Source organism: Pithys albifrons, chromosome 5 (assembly GCF_047495875.1).
Source record: "Pithys albifrons albifrons isolate INPA30051 chromosome 5, PitAlb_v1, whole genome shotgun sequence".
Taxonomy (NCBI): Eukaryota; Metazoa; Chordata; class Aves; order Passeriformes; family Thamnophilidae; genus Pithys; species Pithys albifrons.
The window spans coordinates 61,382,918-61,402,140 of NC_092462.1; the positions used below are offsets into that span (position 1 = coordinate 61,382,918).

Sequence of the window (19,223 nt, forward strand, 5' to 3'; positions counted from 1 at the left end):
ATGTTAATTACAGAAGTATCAGGTTGCAGGGGATGGGCTACTTTAGCAATAAACTTTAGATGCAATACTGTGTAATGCATTTCTTAATGAGCTGTCCACAGAAAGCAGGATGAGTCTGATTAACTGGTAAGAGGATTTTTGGAAGCTATAGCAGAGGCTCAAGATACTGGGTCAAAAGAACTATATATCTGTGGCCTGAAAATCATGATGTGGAGTAAGATTCAACCATATAAATTGCAAAGTCCTAAGCCTGAAAACTAGTAACTAAATCTTTAGAAGAAGATAAGATATTATAGCTAACAATTTAAGAGGAAAAAGATGGCTACTAGATCTATTGGAAATGTGATTTATTTGGGGGGAAAAAAAGCAAATACAGTTGTTTTGCTCAGTTATAAAAGCTGGGTGAAAGGAGGAGCAAGGGGGACATTTGAGGTTATTGCATTTGTCTTCCCAAGTAGGCATGTTGGGGCTCTTCCTACCAGGAAGTGTCTAAACATCTACCTGCTGATGGGAGGTAGCAAATGATTTCTTTTTTTTGTTTGCTTTGCTTGTGTGTGTAGCTTTGTTTCACTTATTAAACTGTCATTATCTCAACCCTTATTTCTTGCTTTTGCCCTTCTGATTCTTTCCCTGATCCTGCTGAGGAACAGTAAGCAAGTGACTGGGTGGGATGTTATCAGTCAGGTGGAGTGTCATAGTTGCACCCCAGCCAGCAACCAAGACCCACGCAGACACTCACTCACTCACTGCCTCACCAGCAGCACTGGGGAGAGAACTGGAAGAGTAAAAGCTGGAAAACTCATGCAGCGAGATACAGTTGAAGAGGGAAAGCAAAAGCCACACACCCAAGCAAAGCAAAATAAAGGAATTAATTTATTGCTTCCATGGGCAGGCAGGTGTTCAGCTCTCTCCTGGAAAGTAGGGCCCCATAACGTGTAATGGTTAATTACTTGAGAAGACAAACAACATCACTCCAAATGTCCCCTCTTTTTTTCCTTCTCCCCCCACTTTACACACTGAGCATGATGTTATATGGTATGGATTATCCCTTTGTTGGTTGGAGCCACCTGTCCTAGCTGTGTCTCCTCCCAGATTCCCATGCACCCCCAAATTCCCTGCTGGCATGGCAGTATGAAAAGCAGAAAAGGCCCTGGCTCAGTAACGGCAAAAATATCTCTATTATCATCACTGTGTTCAGCACAAATCCAAAACACAGCCACTGTGAAGAGAATTACCTCTACCTCAGAGAAACCAGCACATGGGTTCAACCCACCACAAGGATTTAAACAACTATCCTCTAGAATAATAGGGCTGCCCAGAGAGGTGGTGGATTCACCATCCCTAGAGATTTTTAAACGCACATTGGATGTGGCGCTGAGTGCCATGATCTAGTAAATGGACTAGAGTTGGACCAAGGGTTGGACTCGATGGTCTCTGAGGTCTTTTCCAACCCAATTGATTCTATGATTCTATTCTATGATTCTATAAGCTTCTAGGAGTTATGAGGGCAAATGACTTTCCTGCTTTTGTACAGGAACTTGGTGGTATTCTTCATGTTTCAACAACAGGACACCAGTTTCCAAACCTTCAGTACTACATGCTAAAAAATAATTTCAGAACTATTTTCCATGTTGTTATAAAAGGAAAAAAAATTGCTTTGTATTGAACTGATAACAGGTCAAGACTGGGAAAGACAGCTTTCTCCATTACCCTAACAAGCATTATGGTTTGGAGACAAGAAACAGTTGCCAGTGATCCTCTGTGTTCAGGTGGAAAATGTCAAATTTTCATGACCCTCTTGTTAGAATTTAGATGTATTTCTTTTATAAATTAGTTCTTGTTCTGAGGGTCTTTTTGACACCTTCTCTTTCTCTAACTCTTGTTGATGTTAGGCTGGCCATTGCTGGACTTTCTACTCTGAGATGGATAGTATGCTTTAGTGAGAAAAAGTGTTTACCACACTGAAAATGTGGTGTGGCTTTATTAGTAGATTTAGCTAGTGGAAAGACCAGAGAACTTGTTTGTCCATTCACATAACTATAGAGCAAGTTTCCAATGTGTTTTTTCATATTAGCTGTGGGCAGAATTACTGTTCATGTCTCAAATACTACTAGCCAGGTGTCAGTTAGCCATTTCCCTTTTCACAATAGAGGGAAAAAGGTAGCACCTTATGCAAATTAAAAAGCTACTACTTCTGTCACTCTTCTCTCCTCTCCCCAGCGCAGACAGTATAGGAGGAGCTAGTTTCTTTGGGACCACATAGGTTGGTCACTTTTTCTGGAGGGAGGATGTGGTTACCTTTCTCTTAAACACTTAGCTTGGCCTCCATACTCTTGTGCTTGGTGAGCCTCACTGGTCCTGTTTTACTGGGTAGTTTGTGGGGAACAGCTGGCTAGCGGTTCTTCCCTGTTTTATTAGGCAATGTAGTTCATAAAAGTTGTGGCCTTCAGCTTAACCATATTCCTGTGTGGAAAGTCTTGTTCACTGCAGTGTCTGGGCCAGAGACATTTGCATCACTGTAATCAAGAAGCATTTAAAACCGTTGCTCCTCAAGTGACCTTAGCTTAGCAGGAAGCAAGATGGAAGAACATCCTTCCAAAAGCAAGGATTTCCAACTTGAGTAGGAACTTTTTTTTACATGTATAAAAACAAGTGATTATTTACCATTTCCACTCACTTGTCTGTCTAGTCAGCCTCATTAATCACTGAGTTTCACTCAAGGCATAGTTATCAAGCAGTGCAGAAGAAAACACTGTCTGGTAAAGACATTAGAGATGATACTGCTGAAGAGGAAACAGTTTGGGTTTTATTTGAAAATCTGTAATGCAATTAAAAATAACAGCTGCTTTCTACTTTGCTCCAGAGCTGATGGCAAGATCAACATAATAATGCAAATAAGTATTTTTTTTGTAATGCATATTTCACTTTTCTCTTTTGCTTTTCTTTTCAAGCAAGACACTTCCCTCATTCAAGTGTGTAATAGCAATTTCCACCTTGAAGAGGAGGAGCGTCTATGGATCCCAGTGACAGAGACTTGAAATAGAAATAGAAAAATTGGTATGAAACACAAAAGGGAATGCATATTGTTATATAATCACAGGAAGAAAAAGCAGAATAAAAGTTAAAAGAATGGCTTGAGTTGGTAACAGAGGACACAGCTCCTGTCAATGGCTCCGAGAAATGTGTTGTTTCCATCAAGCACTGAAGGCGACAGCACAGATGACTTGGTACCTAATGACCCTGCATTCCTGACAAGGGTGGCAAAAAGGTTGAAGGCTCTCACACATGCTATTTCCTTTTTCTGTCAGTCCAGAATTCCACCTCATTCCATCTGATTTCCACCTTTTCTGAGCTTGGGAGAAGCACATGTCTATTTTTTATGTAGGCAGCGATTTTTGGTGCTTTTGTAGATACTTGGGTGTAGGGAATGCAACCTTAAACTATATACAAAAAGACCCCTCCCACACTCATAAAGGTCTAATTTGAATTTGTATAGTTTGCATTTGCAAACACAGTTGTCTGTGTATCCCACAATTACTTAGTGAGGGCAAAGGAACCAAAATTGGAACTGTGTTATATCTCCTTCAAACTGAAACTGATCACTGAAAATAGTTATCTAGTTAAACTGGAACAAAATGACATGAAAAAAAGAGACTATTTCTGACTGCCAGCTCAAAAAATGCCATATAGCTCTCCCCTCCCTTTTTCTCAAGTATAGACATAGAAAATTGTCTACACCATTTGGTTTCACATATTAAAAAGTTGATTTAATTCAGTAGAAAATAATCAAGTAAAGTAACAGGCCAAAACCTGACAGAGAATGAGGACGCAATTACTTTGTAGCCTAAATGAAATAAGGGAATTTTTTAATTGTTGTCATCTCAGTTACCAGTGGGTTAGCAGTGAATTTTCAATATAAAGAAATACTATAAAGTATATAGAAAGCATAACACCCCTCCCCCAAAAGCAAGTATCAAAATACAGACTGTCAAATAAACAATATGTATTTACTTAACAATATATATTTATTTTCTGTGTCATTGGGTGACTTAAGTATTTTTTAGTGAAAGCTCTGTTCAAAGTCACTGCTCAAGATTTTTTTCCCAGAATTCTAAAATTGCAGAAGGGTTTAAAATTATTTGTAAACTGCCACTGAATTTTTTTTACTGTGGAGTTCTCTTTGTTAATTCCAGTGCTTTTCCCCATGCTTCAGGGAAAAAGGAATACTTCACTTTACCTGTGAAGTATCAAGAAGTTCACAGCTAGCTTCCTTTCATCTGTAAAATGCTATTCATATTTAGCAAGCAACAACCACTGCAATGACAAAAACATTTTGATTTGAAAACCTCCTTAGAGGGGATGTGCTGGTAGCAACAATCTGTACCAGTCCACATAAAATTACCACATCACACTGTTAATGTGCTTGCTGAACATTGCAAGCAAGACATATAAAGATTTGTAGTCAGACTGCCCTGTTTTGCTAGTAAAGTGAAATAATGGTAAAGAGCAGTCTTTGATAGTTTTGCTGTTAATTGAAGCCTTAATTCCACCAGGCAGATTTAATTTTGTACATTGATTTTTTTATATAATGAAAAAGGATTTTAGTACATCCCTGTCATCCATAAACTCAAGAAGGGAGGTTTTTGGAGGCTGAGTTGTCTGATTACATGACTATGCTGTCTCCTGGAGTAGATTCCATTAATCTTTCCTGGTTTTAATAAGCTTGGGTGATTTGAGGAGGAAAAATTTAAATAATTTAAGAAGAAAATTAAATTGGGGAATTTGTGTTATAACACACATTTCTTTATTGTATTTCAAGTGACAATATATGTAGCCTGGACACATGGACCTTTCTGGTCATCCTGATTTTGCACACTCAGCTTCTCATCCTGAGGGTTAAATAGAACCCTATTTCTCCCTAAAAGCATCAGGAAACTTTGAATTAGTATTTTATGGTTTTTTTCTCTTGATATGACTGAGGCAAACGTCATAGGAATATGAGCAATTCCACCAACAGCGGTTTACCATGTGTCTGCCCTGGGGTGAGATGTGGAGCTTTTAAATGTCCAGTGATAATTGCCCATCTGTTCATTACATCACAAATCATAAAGAAAAATTTCATGTTTATCCCTGGTGCTCTTCCTTAAAAAAATGCAGTTCAGCTGAGCCCTGATTCTGATCTTGCTGAAGTTCCTAGTTGAGAGAACTTGCAGTACAATTAGGCTAAAAGATGATTTGAAGTGGAAAATAGTTGATGAGTAACATGTTTAATTTGATTTTAAGTATGAATTGACAAACATGCATGTCTGGTTTTCCATTAGAAATTTAAGTCTTTTCTGGGGGGAACATAAAAGACCCTTGCACCTCCCTCTCCCCCTCCCCCCCCAACGTCACTGGGAAAGCATTTGGACACTATTGTGCAAACACTTGAATATATGAGTAATAATGAACCTTCTTGATCCTGCTGAGAGTTGAGTAAAATAGTGTACTTGTAATACTGGAAATTTCAGACATACATAAGAAAATCTGAAAGAAATTGAAAGAAGTACAGGCATTACACAAAGTTGTTTTAAATATTCTTAGCTTGTTATTGAATTCATTAAAGTACATCTCTTCTTTAAAGAGTTCTAGCTCTCTCTATTATTCAAATTGTCATGTAAACACTGCCCAAAGAATTGTTGTTACTTGTGGCACTGGAAAAATATGTCAAATAATGGCTAGCAGAGATTTAGTGCTGTTGAATATCATTATTAATGACTTTGGGATAGAGAACATGGTTTTTGAAAGTTGCAGATATAACCAATTTGGAAGGGATGTCATGCATTTTGGAGGATGAGATTATAAATAAAATTATATCAACAAATGGTGCAGCTAACCTGAAACATAGAATGACATCAATGGGTAAAGGCAGAAAGCACTACAGTTAAACAGGAATAGAGCCTCAATGTGTATGAAATTCCAATAACAGGAGAGGATTCAGACCTATTTTAGTAAATCAGGATCAGTATGAGTCAGCAATGTCATACTGTCAAGAAAACAAACATCATACTGGGATACATAAACAGGAGTCTCATGTTGTAAGACACATGAAGTAATACTTCACTCTACTCAGTATTCCCAAGGCCTCAACAGGAGTCCTGTATCCAGTTTTTGGCACACCACTGCAAGAAAGCGGAGAGAGGCCAAAGGAAAGCGAAAGAAATAATCAGAAGTCTAGAAAAGCCAACCCAGGGAAAAACTGACCAAAGAGAAGTTGTTTATTCTGTGGGGAAGATGACAGGTCGAAGGCACTGGCAAGTTTCACATATGGGGCAGGCAGTGGAGCAGGTTCTCTGTGGACATAGTGCCTGATAAAGTAAATGGTCTAAAATTTGGCTAGGACTGTGTCAACAAGTTTTCTTACTGGTTGCCTGTTTGGATAGAAAAGTTCTTCAATTGTGTGAAAAAGAGGTGGCACCCCTAGAACTGGGATTGTTCCATCTGCAGAAAAGGCGGCTCCAGAGTGACCTTAGTGAGGCCTTTCAGTACCTAAAGGGGGCTACAAGAAGGCTGGAGATGGACTTTATACAAGGGGATGTAGTGACAGAACAAGCGGGAATGGCCATAAGCTAAGTAAGAATAGCTTGAAATTCGGTAATTAGAAGAAATCTGAGTGTGGCAAGGCCCGGGAACAGGTTGCCACTGACGCCGTGGCTGCCCCATCCCTGGAGGTGTTCAAGGCCAGGTTGGACGGGGCGACCCTGACCAAGGCAGTAGGGGCTGGAACTTGGTGATCTTTAAGAAAACCCAAATCCTTCAGTGGCTGAGCTGTCATGTCTATTTATTGAGTTTCCACAACAACCCGCAGCTGTGGCCGCGGCCCCGCCCCCGTTCCTTGGTTACCGCGCGGGGCGTCACTGCGGGGCCGACCCAGCGCGGCGGCCCGGACTGAGCCATTCGCCCCGCAGCCGGGGGGGGGGGGGGGGGGGGGTGTTGTACTGAGGGCGTCCCGCAGCGGCCGCCGCACTTGTTGCTGTAGCTGCCGCCCGGGATCTACGCCTCCCCCCTTTTCCTCGGCGCTCGCGTTGGTTTCGCCCCGCGCGGGCCATAGCGACGGCGGGCGCGCTGGGCGAAGATGGCGGCGCGGGGCCCTGAGCCGCTGCCGGCCCCGTGAGCGCCGCGCTCGCCCTCCCACCCCGTCCCCTCCGCGCTCCTGCGCTCGGCTCCTCCCGGCCGCCCTCCGCCTCTTCTCCTTCCCCGCCGGGGCCGTAAGGACCATGTCGGACTCGGACTCGGAGGAGAAGAGTCCGGACCGCCAGCTCAAGCTGGTGGTGCTGGGGGACGGCACCACTGGCAAGGTCAGTGCCGGCTCTGCCGGCAGCTCCTTTCCTTCGCCGCGGTGCCCCGAGCCCCTTCCTGGCCTTCCCCCTCAGCACTCTCCCCGGCTCTGCTGCCGAGGAGGGAGCAGGGCGCGCCGGATCCCCTTGTGTCGCGCTGTCGCGATACCGGGCTGGCTGCTCCCCCTCGGCTCCCGGCCCGTTGTGGGAGGCACCGACTCTCCCCTCCGGTGTCCGCGCCGCGCTCGGCAGCCGAACCCTCTGACGGGGCTCCCCAGCCGAAGAGGCATCGCCAGCGAATAGGCGTACGCGACTTAAATCCGATTTTCTTGAGTAAGGAATGGAGCGGCGAATCACGTAATTCCTGTGGTGCTGACGGAGTTTCCCGCTGATCCCCCTGCGCTGCTGGTCGCGCGCCGGCGGCAGGAATCGCTCGGCTGGAGTCGCTGGAATAGCCCAAAGTCGCGCTCTGTGGCCGCAGAGCACCGGGCGGGGGGGCCGGGATGGGGCCGAGCCCGTGAATTCGCGGTTCCCCTGGAAAGGACGAGCAGGGAAGGTTCCCTTCGTTTCGGCTGCAGAGCCACGAACCTCCTGAGGTGGACAGAACCCTCTGCAGCTATTGGAGTTACTGTTTCAGAGTTTGTAAAGACGCAGCTGGGTCCATTTAGTTTTTGTTGTCACTTTCATGTTTCTGTTTCTCCCTCCTGCCTATCTAATAATCAACACATGAAGTACTGTTTATGAACGTTTATTTATCAACAAGTATTACTTGTCTTTTTAGAAGAGAAATTTTGACAAGGAGAGACCAAAGAAGGCAAAAGAGGGGCTGCTTTCTTACCATTAAAGTAGTTCAGTGATCTTTACCATACTATTGAATGTATTTGTTGCCATATGTAGCTGGAATCATTTTGTGAGATACATCTGAAAATAGTAAATTTATTGTATACTTGAAGTATGTAGTTTTTTTCTCTGTCACTAACTTTTGAAACCATGGGGAGCAGAAAGTCTGCCTGCCTCACAGTTCATATGAAAAGAGAAAATATCCTTAGAGCTGATTTAAATGAACTGCTTGACATTTATTAGTGAAAATACATGTGTGGTTTTGCTCACTTACTTATTCAGAGCTCTATGAAGAAACAAAACATTTTTTTGTCTCCAGTGATTCTAAACCCAGACTGAAGTGGTATTGTGTTCATCTGAGTCAGTAGATGGGCAATTCCAAGTGACTGTGTGATGAGAGTGTAATAAATACACAGGACTGACAGCTGAAGTGCTGTTTCACTGGTAGCATTCCCCAGGAGTTTTCCATTCAAACTGAGGAATCCTTTCACTACTGCTGTTCAGCAGCTTGTGGCAAGACCTCTCACAAAACATGGATTTTCAAGCGTTCTTGAGTTTTGATGTATATTCCTGCTGGTTCCTACTTCTCTCACAGGAGCTGCCACTCACTGAATCTCCTGGTGGCTCTAGGAATTCCATGCTTCCAGTGTAGGTTACTGGGCATGAGCAGCAGCAGTGCTCTACTGTGCTGCTTTTCCTCCCGTCCCCCCTAGATGATGCTGTAATAGAGGCTCTTTCCCGCCATCCCGATGGACTGGCAGCACATGTGAAATAACAGATTTATTGTAAGGTCTTGTAAAAATAAAGAAGCGATTGGGTCATGGAATGGAAGGGTAAAATGTGCTATTTCAAGCACCTCAGAAGACTAAATTGTTGAGGTTCCTCTCCCTTGTTGGCTACTCGTTCTGCTTACTTGTTGAAATGTGTGTGTCTATGTGTTTTCAGCTCTAGATAGCCTGCCTCTCACATCTGGTTCACAGCTGCCTTTTACACACATGCATACTTAGTCTCTCTTTTACTGTGCAAGGTGTTGGTTTTTCTCTACCTCTGTTGCTGAGATCATCAGACAGGAGGAACGAAGACAATAATGGCATATATCTGAAATACTGTATCTTGTATTTAGTGTGAGATGTTCATATTTGACTTCTGTCCTTTTCTTCCTTTCCTGCAAAAAAATAAAAAAGGAGGGGGAGAGAGGAAGAAAAGATTTTATTTCCTTCTGCTTGGCCCTCTGCGGTTGTTTGGTCTTCTGTTCTCTAGGGGAAAAAAAAATCATTGTTGTGAGTCAGGTGTAAATTTGCTTTCTGCTTTCCTCACCCAATGTTTAGAAGCTGTGTGACTCACGTTCTGTGCAAGGATTTAAAGTAGCTTAAAAAAAAATCAGTGACAGTTCAAGCTAAGGGTGATGCACTTCCACTAGCTGGGAATTTCCCTATCCATGAGGCAAGGGAGGGATGTTGTGTTTCTATGTATTTGTTTGAGGTGGTTAAGTGAATAGTTGGATACTTAAAATTTTAAGGGTAGGAATAAGCACTACTGGAGCAAACTCTTAAGTAGAGAAGAGTAAAAATGGAAGAAGGAAGGGGAGTGAGACAGAGTAGAATCTGTAAGAGTATTAGTGTAAAATAGAGATGGTAAGGAAGTGGTGAATTGTTGCAAAGAAAAATTGAGGGATGCAAGACTGATTAGTAAGAAGATAATAGAGAATGATTTTGACAAACTGGACAAACTAGGAAAGCAATCTAAAAAGCAATCAAGAGTCAGGGATAATGTGAAATGAAAATAAACAGCAATTAATATCAGTTGGCTCTTTGATTTTGAGTACAGGAGGGAACATGTATACACACAGCAGCCTTATGTGTCTCAGTTTGAAATCAACCCATCTTCGTGAGCCAAAATGATTTTCCATTAAAGTAAACCTGCTTTACTAGTACAGGTTGAAAGAAATCATGTTATGAGCCAGATATTTCTATTCTTTTTGTGCGCAAATTGGCTTAGTATTGAATTATATATTGATACTGATTTAAGGTAGACTGCTGTGATTTGCTACTGTTGAAAAATGTTTTGGGCCTCTGGTAGCAAATCTTGGAGCTATTCATGGGAAGGGTGGTCCTGAAAAATAGGTGTGTATGGATTCTGTCTATTTGCTGTCTGTTGTAGCTGGAACTAAAGTGTGGTATCAGAAACATCCTACCTTTTCCTATTAACAATGGATGATGAGAAGCAAAGAAAGAATGCTCGAGGTGGTGGGGGAATTTGCAGGAGCTAAAACATAGACTGGCATAAAGACTGGTGTCCTGCTTACTTAAGGATTTTTTAGGATAACAGATTTTTAAGTATTGTGCCAGTTCTGGATTTTTTTACACTTAGGCTCAAAAACTTTGTCAGTGTTGACAAAAATATTGTTGTCACTGTTGAGTTTTGCAAGTGGAAAATTGAATGAAGTGTCCTGTGCAGATTGGCTCGACAACGTCATAGATCAATGTCAACTATCAAAAAGTCCTGATAATTTTTAAGTGAATAAAGTTGCATCAGTAGTTAGGAGTAGGATGGAGAGACATCAGCTTGGGCAGTTCTGTTTTCATGGTAGTTAAAACTTTTCATTATTTAGGCTAGTGTTTCTTTTCATTTTATCTGCCCTAACGTTTTCCCAGTAGGACAGGACATGACTGAGGGGTGAGTGTTGCTGTGCTTGGATAATGGCGTTGATGTTCTGGAAGGGAATGAGGGTGAATAGATACATGTTGCTTTTTGTAAAGTGGGTTGTCAATTAGCTGATAAAATTGGTATGTGAATGGAAATTTGTGACTTCAGAACTATGTGCTTCCATAACATTGAATTTTGAGTTCAGCTTTCTTTCTTACAACTGATATTACACTTTGGCATTGCTTTCTCAAAGGTTTCTTTCTGTAGGATTTTACTCAAAGACTTGTCATAGGTGGGGTTTTCTCTGCAAATTTCCGTGATGTCCTGATGAGTAGTGAGTGTCAGACCTGGCTATCATTATTTGTTCTGTTTGACTTTCAATTCACTTCAATTAATTTACTTTTCAATGTATTTAATAGACACTGTTTGCTTTTTTTCCTATTTGCTACTTATGTAAGTGCTTAAAAACAGCATGTCAGAAGTTTATACTGAGTTGTTGGCATTGAAAATTAGAAGCAAGAAACTGTCATGGCTTGCATATGAGGTTAGATTCCACCTTTGCTTTTTTCAAAAAAACCTTTCCAAATATCCCATTGTATTTTGCACTTAGAATACTGTAAATTTTATGTACTAATTTAAACTGCTGTCTTGACTGCTGTCTATTAGAGCTCAAAGACATTTTCCTGTCTGAAAGGAGGGAGTTTGTAAAGCCAGCCGTCAGTAGTGTATTGGTATTTAGAATAGCATGTCAACATTCACTTTGAAGTATCTAAGACAAATGTGTGAACCTGCCAAAGTGATGGAATTTCTGATGGAAATTTTGCTCTGCAGGTTTGTGGCCTGGGTGTCTTATTAGAGATGTGAATCATCTGTACCGTCATACTGGTCTCTGATTTTTTCACTAAGGGATGGAATTGTATGGAAGACAATCTTTCTAGAATGTGGTCACCGATCACTTATTTATTTTTACAACTGCAGTTCTGCTGAAGCATTATTTAACTGTAGTTAGTTTTCACATAGATTGTACTTAACATACCCCTCAGGCAAAACTGTTGTGCAAAATCTTTTATAGCAAGCATGGCAGAAAACACTTTTGGGATTTGAAGGAGGGAGTATTTGCATTGTAGAAGTACTTGAATATGCATTGACAAAACTTCTTTGTTTATTGTTGTAGAGAAGTTTGAACTGTAGCTCTTAGTATTTTGTGGATAAATGCTTGTTCTGTGAATAAATAGAGGACTCCAGTCTGGTAATCCAACACCTTCTTGAGCTCTAAATTTATTAGAAAAAAATTTAAAAAGGAGTTAGTCAGTGATTTTCTGCTATAAATTCCTTTGCATTCAAGACCACAGGATAGAAAAACAGTTTAAGAGAACTTCGCCATGCTGTTGATTACTTGCTGCTCATATAGGTTGGCTGTTACTTGAATGGATGTTGTTTATTTTCACTAACACCCCTAGAAGCTCTTGGGGAATATTGAGTGTCACAGAGTGATAAGCTAATATTTACTGAGCCTTTAAAACTAGAAGGGTTAATTATTTAATGAGGATATAAATTAGTGTTTTGGAGAATATGGAAGACTATGATATAGTCAGATGATGCCTTAATCTGTACTCCAGGCACTAATGACTTTTCCAAAAGAGTAAGATTTTAAGGAGAGGGCTGAATGGTGTATTTCTGCAATCTTCTATTCTCATCTGCATCCTTAAGGTCATGACAGATTAAACATAACATCTCTGTAATCTTGCCATACTAGCTATTGTGATTAAAGGAATCAGCTTTACTGACTTTTTCAATACTCAGACTGAACCTATATTGAATTTAGTTTTGTGTGTATTGTTAGTATTACTGTCACACAGCTGAAGGCAGAAGAATCTCACAATTCATTCTCTATGATCTTCCCCCTTTCCACAATGATATAAATATATGAGCATACTCTTGTTATTTCTAGTTTACTTGGTTATTTCCGTCCTTCCTTCTGTATTAATAATCAATAAATCAATTGATATTTATTATTTATTGATAGATAAATAATCCTCTCAGAGCTTGTTTGAATTACTTCCTAAACTTACCTTCTGATATAATATCATTCAGTGATAGGAATATAAATATGATATAGAAACACAAAACCAGTACATCTTGTTTTATTTACTTCATAGAAAATTTAATAGTTGAATAAATGTTTGTCTGTGGATACTAGAGCTTTAATACTGGAGCTCTGGTGATCATCTTTCAATGCAAAACCAGAAAGTTATCTTTTGTTTCTGTGTACATTTGACATCATTAGCCTAATTTACATCTTTGTTGTAACTATTCATAGACCTTGCCCATTCTCATTTTTCAGAATTATTGGCATTATTTTGCTGTTGAATTTTTTGACTAAATGTGCTCTAGCAGCAACTTCTAATAACGGTGTGACTCATCTCTTCAGGTCTCGATGAACAGAAAACTGGAAAAAAAGAAAAACCTTCTTGCCTGTTTTGAGTTTTCTCAGACAGTGTAAGAGTTTTGAGAGGCTCTTGGTGTTTTTCCCTCCTTATATATGTAAATGCATATTTAGATTGTTTTTCTGTAGTTAATTTATATTTAAAAATGTCAACAAGAGATGTGTGAGTGTACACCACTAATTTGATGTAGGATTTATTTTATTATTTTTAATACAGTATTTAATCTTTTTCACAATACAAATTTTGTATTCTTTATGGTTGTACCGCTCTTTTTGCCTTTACTTTTTGTGAGGCTTTCTTTTTTCTTTCTTTCCTTTTCTCTTCCCCTGCTCCCCTTTTGGTTTTTTTTTTGCCTTGCATGGATATCTTAAATTCCTCAAATTGCTATTAATTTACTACTGACACACTATAAATGCCTTGCTTTGTTAGGTAAGTTGTGTATTCTTCTACCAGTATGAAGTGAAAGCTGATTATCCGATCACCAGTGTATTGATGTGCTTTCATAAATGCACAGAATACCAGTTGAAGAATAAGTTTCTAAAGTTCTGCTGAAAGAAATGATCCTGCAAATGTGCATTCTTAACATGAGTTTAGTTTGGTTTTTTTTTCTGTATGCAAGAAAGTGCTCTGCCCATTTTAGACTTCCTGTAGTCCCTGATCCTAAATCTGATGTGCAGGAATCTTGCCACACTTGGGAGCCCCTGTGGGACTGTGCTGATCTCTGCTCCCTCCCAGAAGGTTGGTTTAGGATCATGGTGTTCTGTACCAGGGAAGGACCCTGGTTTTGGAAATGAACAGTTTTTAAAAGTATTAAGGTTTTCAGGTACAGATGGTGTCACAGGTTTGTGTCAGTTTGAGCATACTAATAATACCTTATCCCAATCTGTGTGTTATTTTGTAATATGGCTATTACAGTATTTTTGAAATCAAAGAGGAAACATGCACCTTGCTTCTTTTTGCATTAATTAGTAGCCTTTGCCACCTCCTGTTATTATGTTGAAGCTGACTGGAGTGCTTGTCAATCCAAATCTATGAACACTGTTTGCATTCATTGATTTAAAATGTACTTAACTGTATTTTATACTTCTGGTTTAATGTGAAGTTTTTTGCTGTTTAAAACAACAACTTAATTTGATGCTCTTCTGTTTTAGACATCCTTAGCTACACGTTTTGTCCAAGAAACATTTGGAAAACAGTACAAACAAACCATAGGACTGGACTTCTTCTTGAAAAGGATATTATTGCCAGGTAAGAGAATAAAAACTAACACTGAGAGGTTGGGTGGCAGCAAGACTTGCAGAAAGATTCTTCAAAGTGATGTGTACCTAATAAGCTTAGTACAGTCATTTTTATGGCAAAGTAAATTAAGTTGTTCAGAAAAAATTTTGTTAGTATGTTCTTGCCAGGTGACAGAGTTATGTGTTTGCAACTTAGATCTCTTCGTAAAACTGTGAAATCAAATAAAAGGAATGCTGTCTATATTGATGAATTTTATTATCCCTGCTTGAGTGCACTCGCTGTCCAAGTGGATGGTGTAACACACAACAATGAAATGGAACTTCGAATATATCAATTGAAAAAGTGGATGTGTTTTGAAAGAAATACATGTATTTTTTAATGAAATACACAACTTGTATTTGAGTTGTATGAGAGAAGCATAATGCAGCTATGGATTTGCCGTGCTCTAATATGTGAATGCTGTTTTATGCAAGGCAGCATGAAATTGCTGGCATTTAATAGACCACTAAAATTTAGAGTCCCTTGGCACTCGTAAAAATACAGTTTGAGCATTCAAGATGTTTCACTTCATGATGGCAAAGAAACTATTTAGATGCCAGTTGCAGCACAGCACGAAAAATGCAAAGAAATAAAGAAAAAAGAATAGTTGCTGGTAAAAGTTTGTCTCTGAACAACTGGGGATTTGAAATAAGTCTTTTCACTGATCTGTGTTTGCTCATATTCTAAGTATGCAAGTATTTAATTAAATACATTTTCTTCTGGATTCAGAAGTTGGAAGAAGTTAGAAAAAATATGTGTAATTATTAAAAGTTGTAGTGACATTTGATAAAGTTTATGCAAGTCCTGTAGTTATGTCTTTTGTGAAGGACGGAAGGGAAGCAAACACAGGAATTAAGCATTTTATCTATAACCTGAAGTTATAAGAAAACATATGCAGTTCTTGAACTTATCTTTTAAAAATTATATTGGCAATAATTTCTTGATTATGTTCATATATTTTCGTAAGTGAAACAGAATAATCTTTTCAGACTATTCCTGCATTTACTGTTTTGGTTTGGTCATTTTGCTGTAGTTTTTTAGTATCTGGTGAGTGATAAAGTACCAAATTCCGGTGCTTATTTCTTCATAAAATCAACAGAATAATTTTTTTATTGTCCTGCTCATGCCTCTAAAAATACCAGTGTGCATAATACTTAACAGCAGTACTTGCAAGTGGAACGTGTACACAAATCATGCAGTGTGCATGCTGAGAACTTTTATTTTGCAAGTTTTTTTCCTGCTGTTAAGCATACAGAAGCTATTAGTACATTACTGGGATTCCAAATATTCTTGTTGAGTAGAAAATTTGGAAAATTATCAACTATTGCTTCATTCATTTTTGTTCATGGCTTGTTTTGGATGTGAATTTCATTCATTCATAGTTTTATTTTATAATAAAATCAGAATGTAGGTGAAAATAGCACCAAAAAGTCTGTACATCTATTTTCCTCATTATTAACAAAACAGTAGTGTTAGTATTCATATTCAGGAAGATGTATTTTTCTGTAGATTTCCTTCTGGTTTTGCTTATCCTTATATATGTGTTTGGGTACATGTGGCTCTCTGTGTTTTATAGGTGAGCTGAACTGGTTGTGGGGAGTGAGAGGGAGGGTGGTAATATTTCTAAATACTGGAATGGGAAGCATTACTTTAGGAAGTGGATTTTTCTACTTTCTTGATTAGTTCTGGGTTTGCAGAGCTGCTGTGTTTACTTGAAAGGTTAGTTCATACCACCACACAGAAATGGTGTGTTTATCAGTGGGAAAAAACCCTCAATTTCTCTTATCTAGTAGGAGAATTGATGAATAACTGTGATTCAGTAGTTGCTTTTTTTCTTCTCCACTGTAAGCAAAGATTTCAGAAGTTAAAACTAGTGATTTCTGTAATTGTCCAGAAGTGTACTTTGGGCCACATTAGAAATGCATTTTAGCTAGTAAAATAAAATACTGTTTTTCTGAGGTTTTTTGTGCTTTTTTGAGATAAAAGTGGCATTTTTCTCCAGTTGTTTTGGCAACTAATGCAATTTTGCAGTGAAAATAGTAAATATTTTACATGGTAAAACAATATAGTTTTAGTTGATTTTGAACAATCACTTCCAGTGTTCAACTTGACAAATTCACTTCATGCAGTTTAATCAAAATATTTTTCTTCAAATGCAAATGAGGTTCATTATATTTATTGGTGCAGAATATTGTATAGTCTGGATGCAGCTGTGGTGTAGGTTTTGGAGCTTAAATAGTGTATCTGTTAGTCAGAGGGTCAGCTGATAGAGACTCTTAAGAGCCATAGTCGGATACTCTTAGGAAGGTTGTGAGTGCAGTTCAGTAAACAGGATTCTTCTGTTAAAAGGATTTTTTAAAAGTCGTTGGTGCAAAGAGTAGGCAGATTTGTGTTTGTAGTTCCATCCTGACTGTGCAGCACTGTAAGAAAGGGTGACCAGCACACCAGGTGTACTGCAGGATCACTGCTGCATCAGCCCAGTAGCTTCAGTGCATGCCAGAAACAGTCTAGATACCTACACTGTCTTGCCTCAGTCATTTTAATTTGCACTTGTGTGTATTTTCTAGAGTAAAGAAGTGTTGGGGTTTTCTTGTTCCTTATCAGGAGTGTTATTGTGTTGGCATTCTTCAGTTATTTTTATTGGTATGTTGAGACTGTTTCTAAGAACTGCCTTATGTTGCATGGTTTCTTTTTGGTTTGTAGTAAGTCTCCAGTTTGAATGTTCCTCTTAAGTCTATGAAAAATTAGATTTCAAACTTTTTGCAGAACACTTTGTGTGCTGCTGTCATAGTTGTTAATTAAATACTTGCTGGAGAAATTGCCTGGAGTTTTTCCTTGTGTGAGAATAATCTTAACATCTTTCTTTCTTCCCCAGAATCAATCTGAGCACAAAGCAAACAGTAAAGAATCTAATTGAAAAAAAGGGGAAAATGAGGCATTTTGCACAGGAGAGGGTCAGCATGAATTTCAGTAGTTAGTGAGATCCTAATTAAGAATCACTTCACCCTAAATGAACATACCAATCTTCTTTTTTTCCCCCTGCCCTATTTCTTTTTTCTGTTGCTAGTGAAGGTAAGTAAATAATTCATATTAGTAGATTTTTTTTGTTAAACAGTCGTTGTTAAGCCATTTAATTTCACTTCACTGCATTAAAATTTCTCAGGTCATTCCCTGCAGTTATCCAGGTACCAAGCCCAGTATGCTGTGCATAATTATTACTCACAGGAGGAAAGATAACGTGAGAAACTTTTTCAAGCACTTGAACACAAAATGAGGCATCTGAAAGTTGTTGAGTTTGACAGTGATAGTATTTATAAAACTGTTTTTTCTGAATAGCTCGCATGAATGTCATGGTGACTTTCCAGTAGAATACCCAGAGGTAGAATCCTACAGCATTGTGAGCCTTTGAGTGTGCGTAGTTTGTTTACCCACTGAGAATGTGTAGTCTTTTCAGACTGCACTTCCACCAGTTTATCTATGCCAGATGTTTTATGGAAGACTTTCCTGCATTGTTTCCAGTCATTTATGTTCTAAGCCTTAAAACAAATTAATACATAGTATCTACACTATCAAAACAAATAAGCTTTTTATTGATTATAAAAGTTTTCCTTTATTGAACTGGAGTGTTTATGATGTATTTTCTAAGTTCCATTTAGAAATTCTCTTAGTATTGGATAAAACTCAGTGTAGCTTAAAAGTGCTCTCATTCATCTCAATATTTTTGAAACCGAAGTAGTAGTTTTGAGAATAGGCTCTTTTACCAGATTAGAGCCAAGCACATTGTAAAAATACAATGCGATGTATTTAATATTCCAAGTAGCGTCTATTCAGCTCTATAGTTCTGATTCGCTGGTTATTTCACTTAGTTCTGTGATATATTTCCATGAAGCACATTCTGTTGTGTAACCAGTGTGAATGTGTTAGTTATAAATTAACATCTAAATAGATCATGTTGTGTCAATTAGTATTGTTAACTACGTTAAACAGTTGACTTAAGACTATGTCTTTCTTAACAGTCCAAAGTAATTTGTTCATTTTCACTCAGCTCTCAGTTTTTCTGATGTGGCGTTTGTTGCATTTTTTTTTAAATCTAGGAATAAAATTAATAAGCAGCTATGTTTATTTGTATGTAAGTAGAATTGGTATTAACATGTAATTCATATGAGTTTTATGTAGATTAGACAAGTTTTCATCAGTCCTTACTCCTGAGTAATCAATACAGTTTTTAAAACAGTTCTTATCATGCAAGATGAGACAAATTAATACGTTTGTATGTATAAGGTGACAGAGCTTTCTGTGTGTATTTTTGATCTGTGAGTTTGAGTTGTTAGAATATATATGACTTGTAGGATATTAAATATTGTGTGTTTACACTGATTTTTTGTTAGTTTGTTTTTAAAAACCTATTCACAGTTTAACATAGCTTAAAAACTGTTTATAGTAGAAAGGAAGGTCTATTCTTGGTATAGATTTTTCAAAGATGAAATTATGTAAATCATGTGCAATTTAGCTTCCTGCTTTAGGGTGGTGGGCGGAGGAGGTAATCATAGTTTTTATCCTTCACTTAGATGTGTGTTGGTATTTTCAGTTTTTTAATCTGTCAACTATATAACTGACTGTATACTACTATCAGCATCACTTCCAGAATGAAGTCATCATGTAGATTTTCCTCTCTTCTCAATTTGTAAAGATAATT

The 19,223-nt window shown here is 38.6% G+C and overlaps 1 protein-coding gene across 2 annotated transcripts in view; it reads left to right on the top strand.

The window, feature by feature from the left end:
• Window positions 1-7,001: 7,001 nt before the first annotated feature.
• The window catches only part of RAB28 (RAB28, member RAS oncogene family), a 62,207-nt gene continuing 49,985 nt past the window's right edge, over window positions 7,002-19,223 (top strand). The window contains exons 1-2 of one of the 2 annotated variants that reach the window (XM_071556788.1): window positions 7,002-7,337; window positions 14,401-14,497. In XM_071556788.1, the coding sequence (XP_071412889.1) occupies window positions 7,257-7,337; window positions 14,401-14,497 (178 nt within the window). In that variant the 5' untranslated portion in view covers window positions 7,002-7,256. The remainder of the gene's footprint in view (window positions 7,338-14,400; window positions 14,498-19,223) is intronic. The other variant, XM_071556789.1, reaches the window with a different exon arrangement.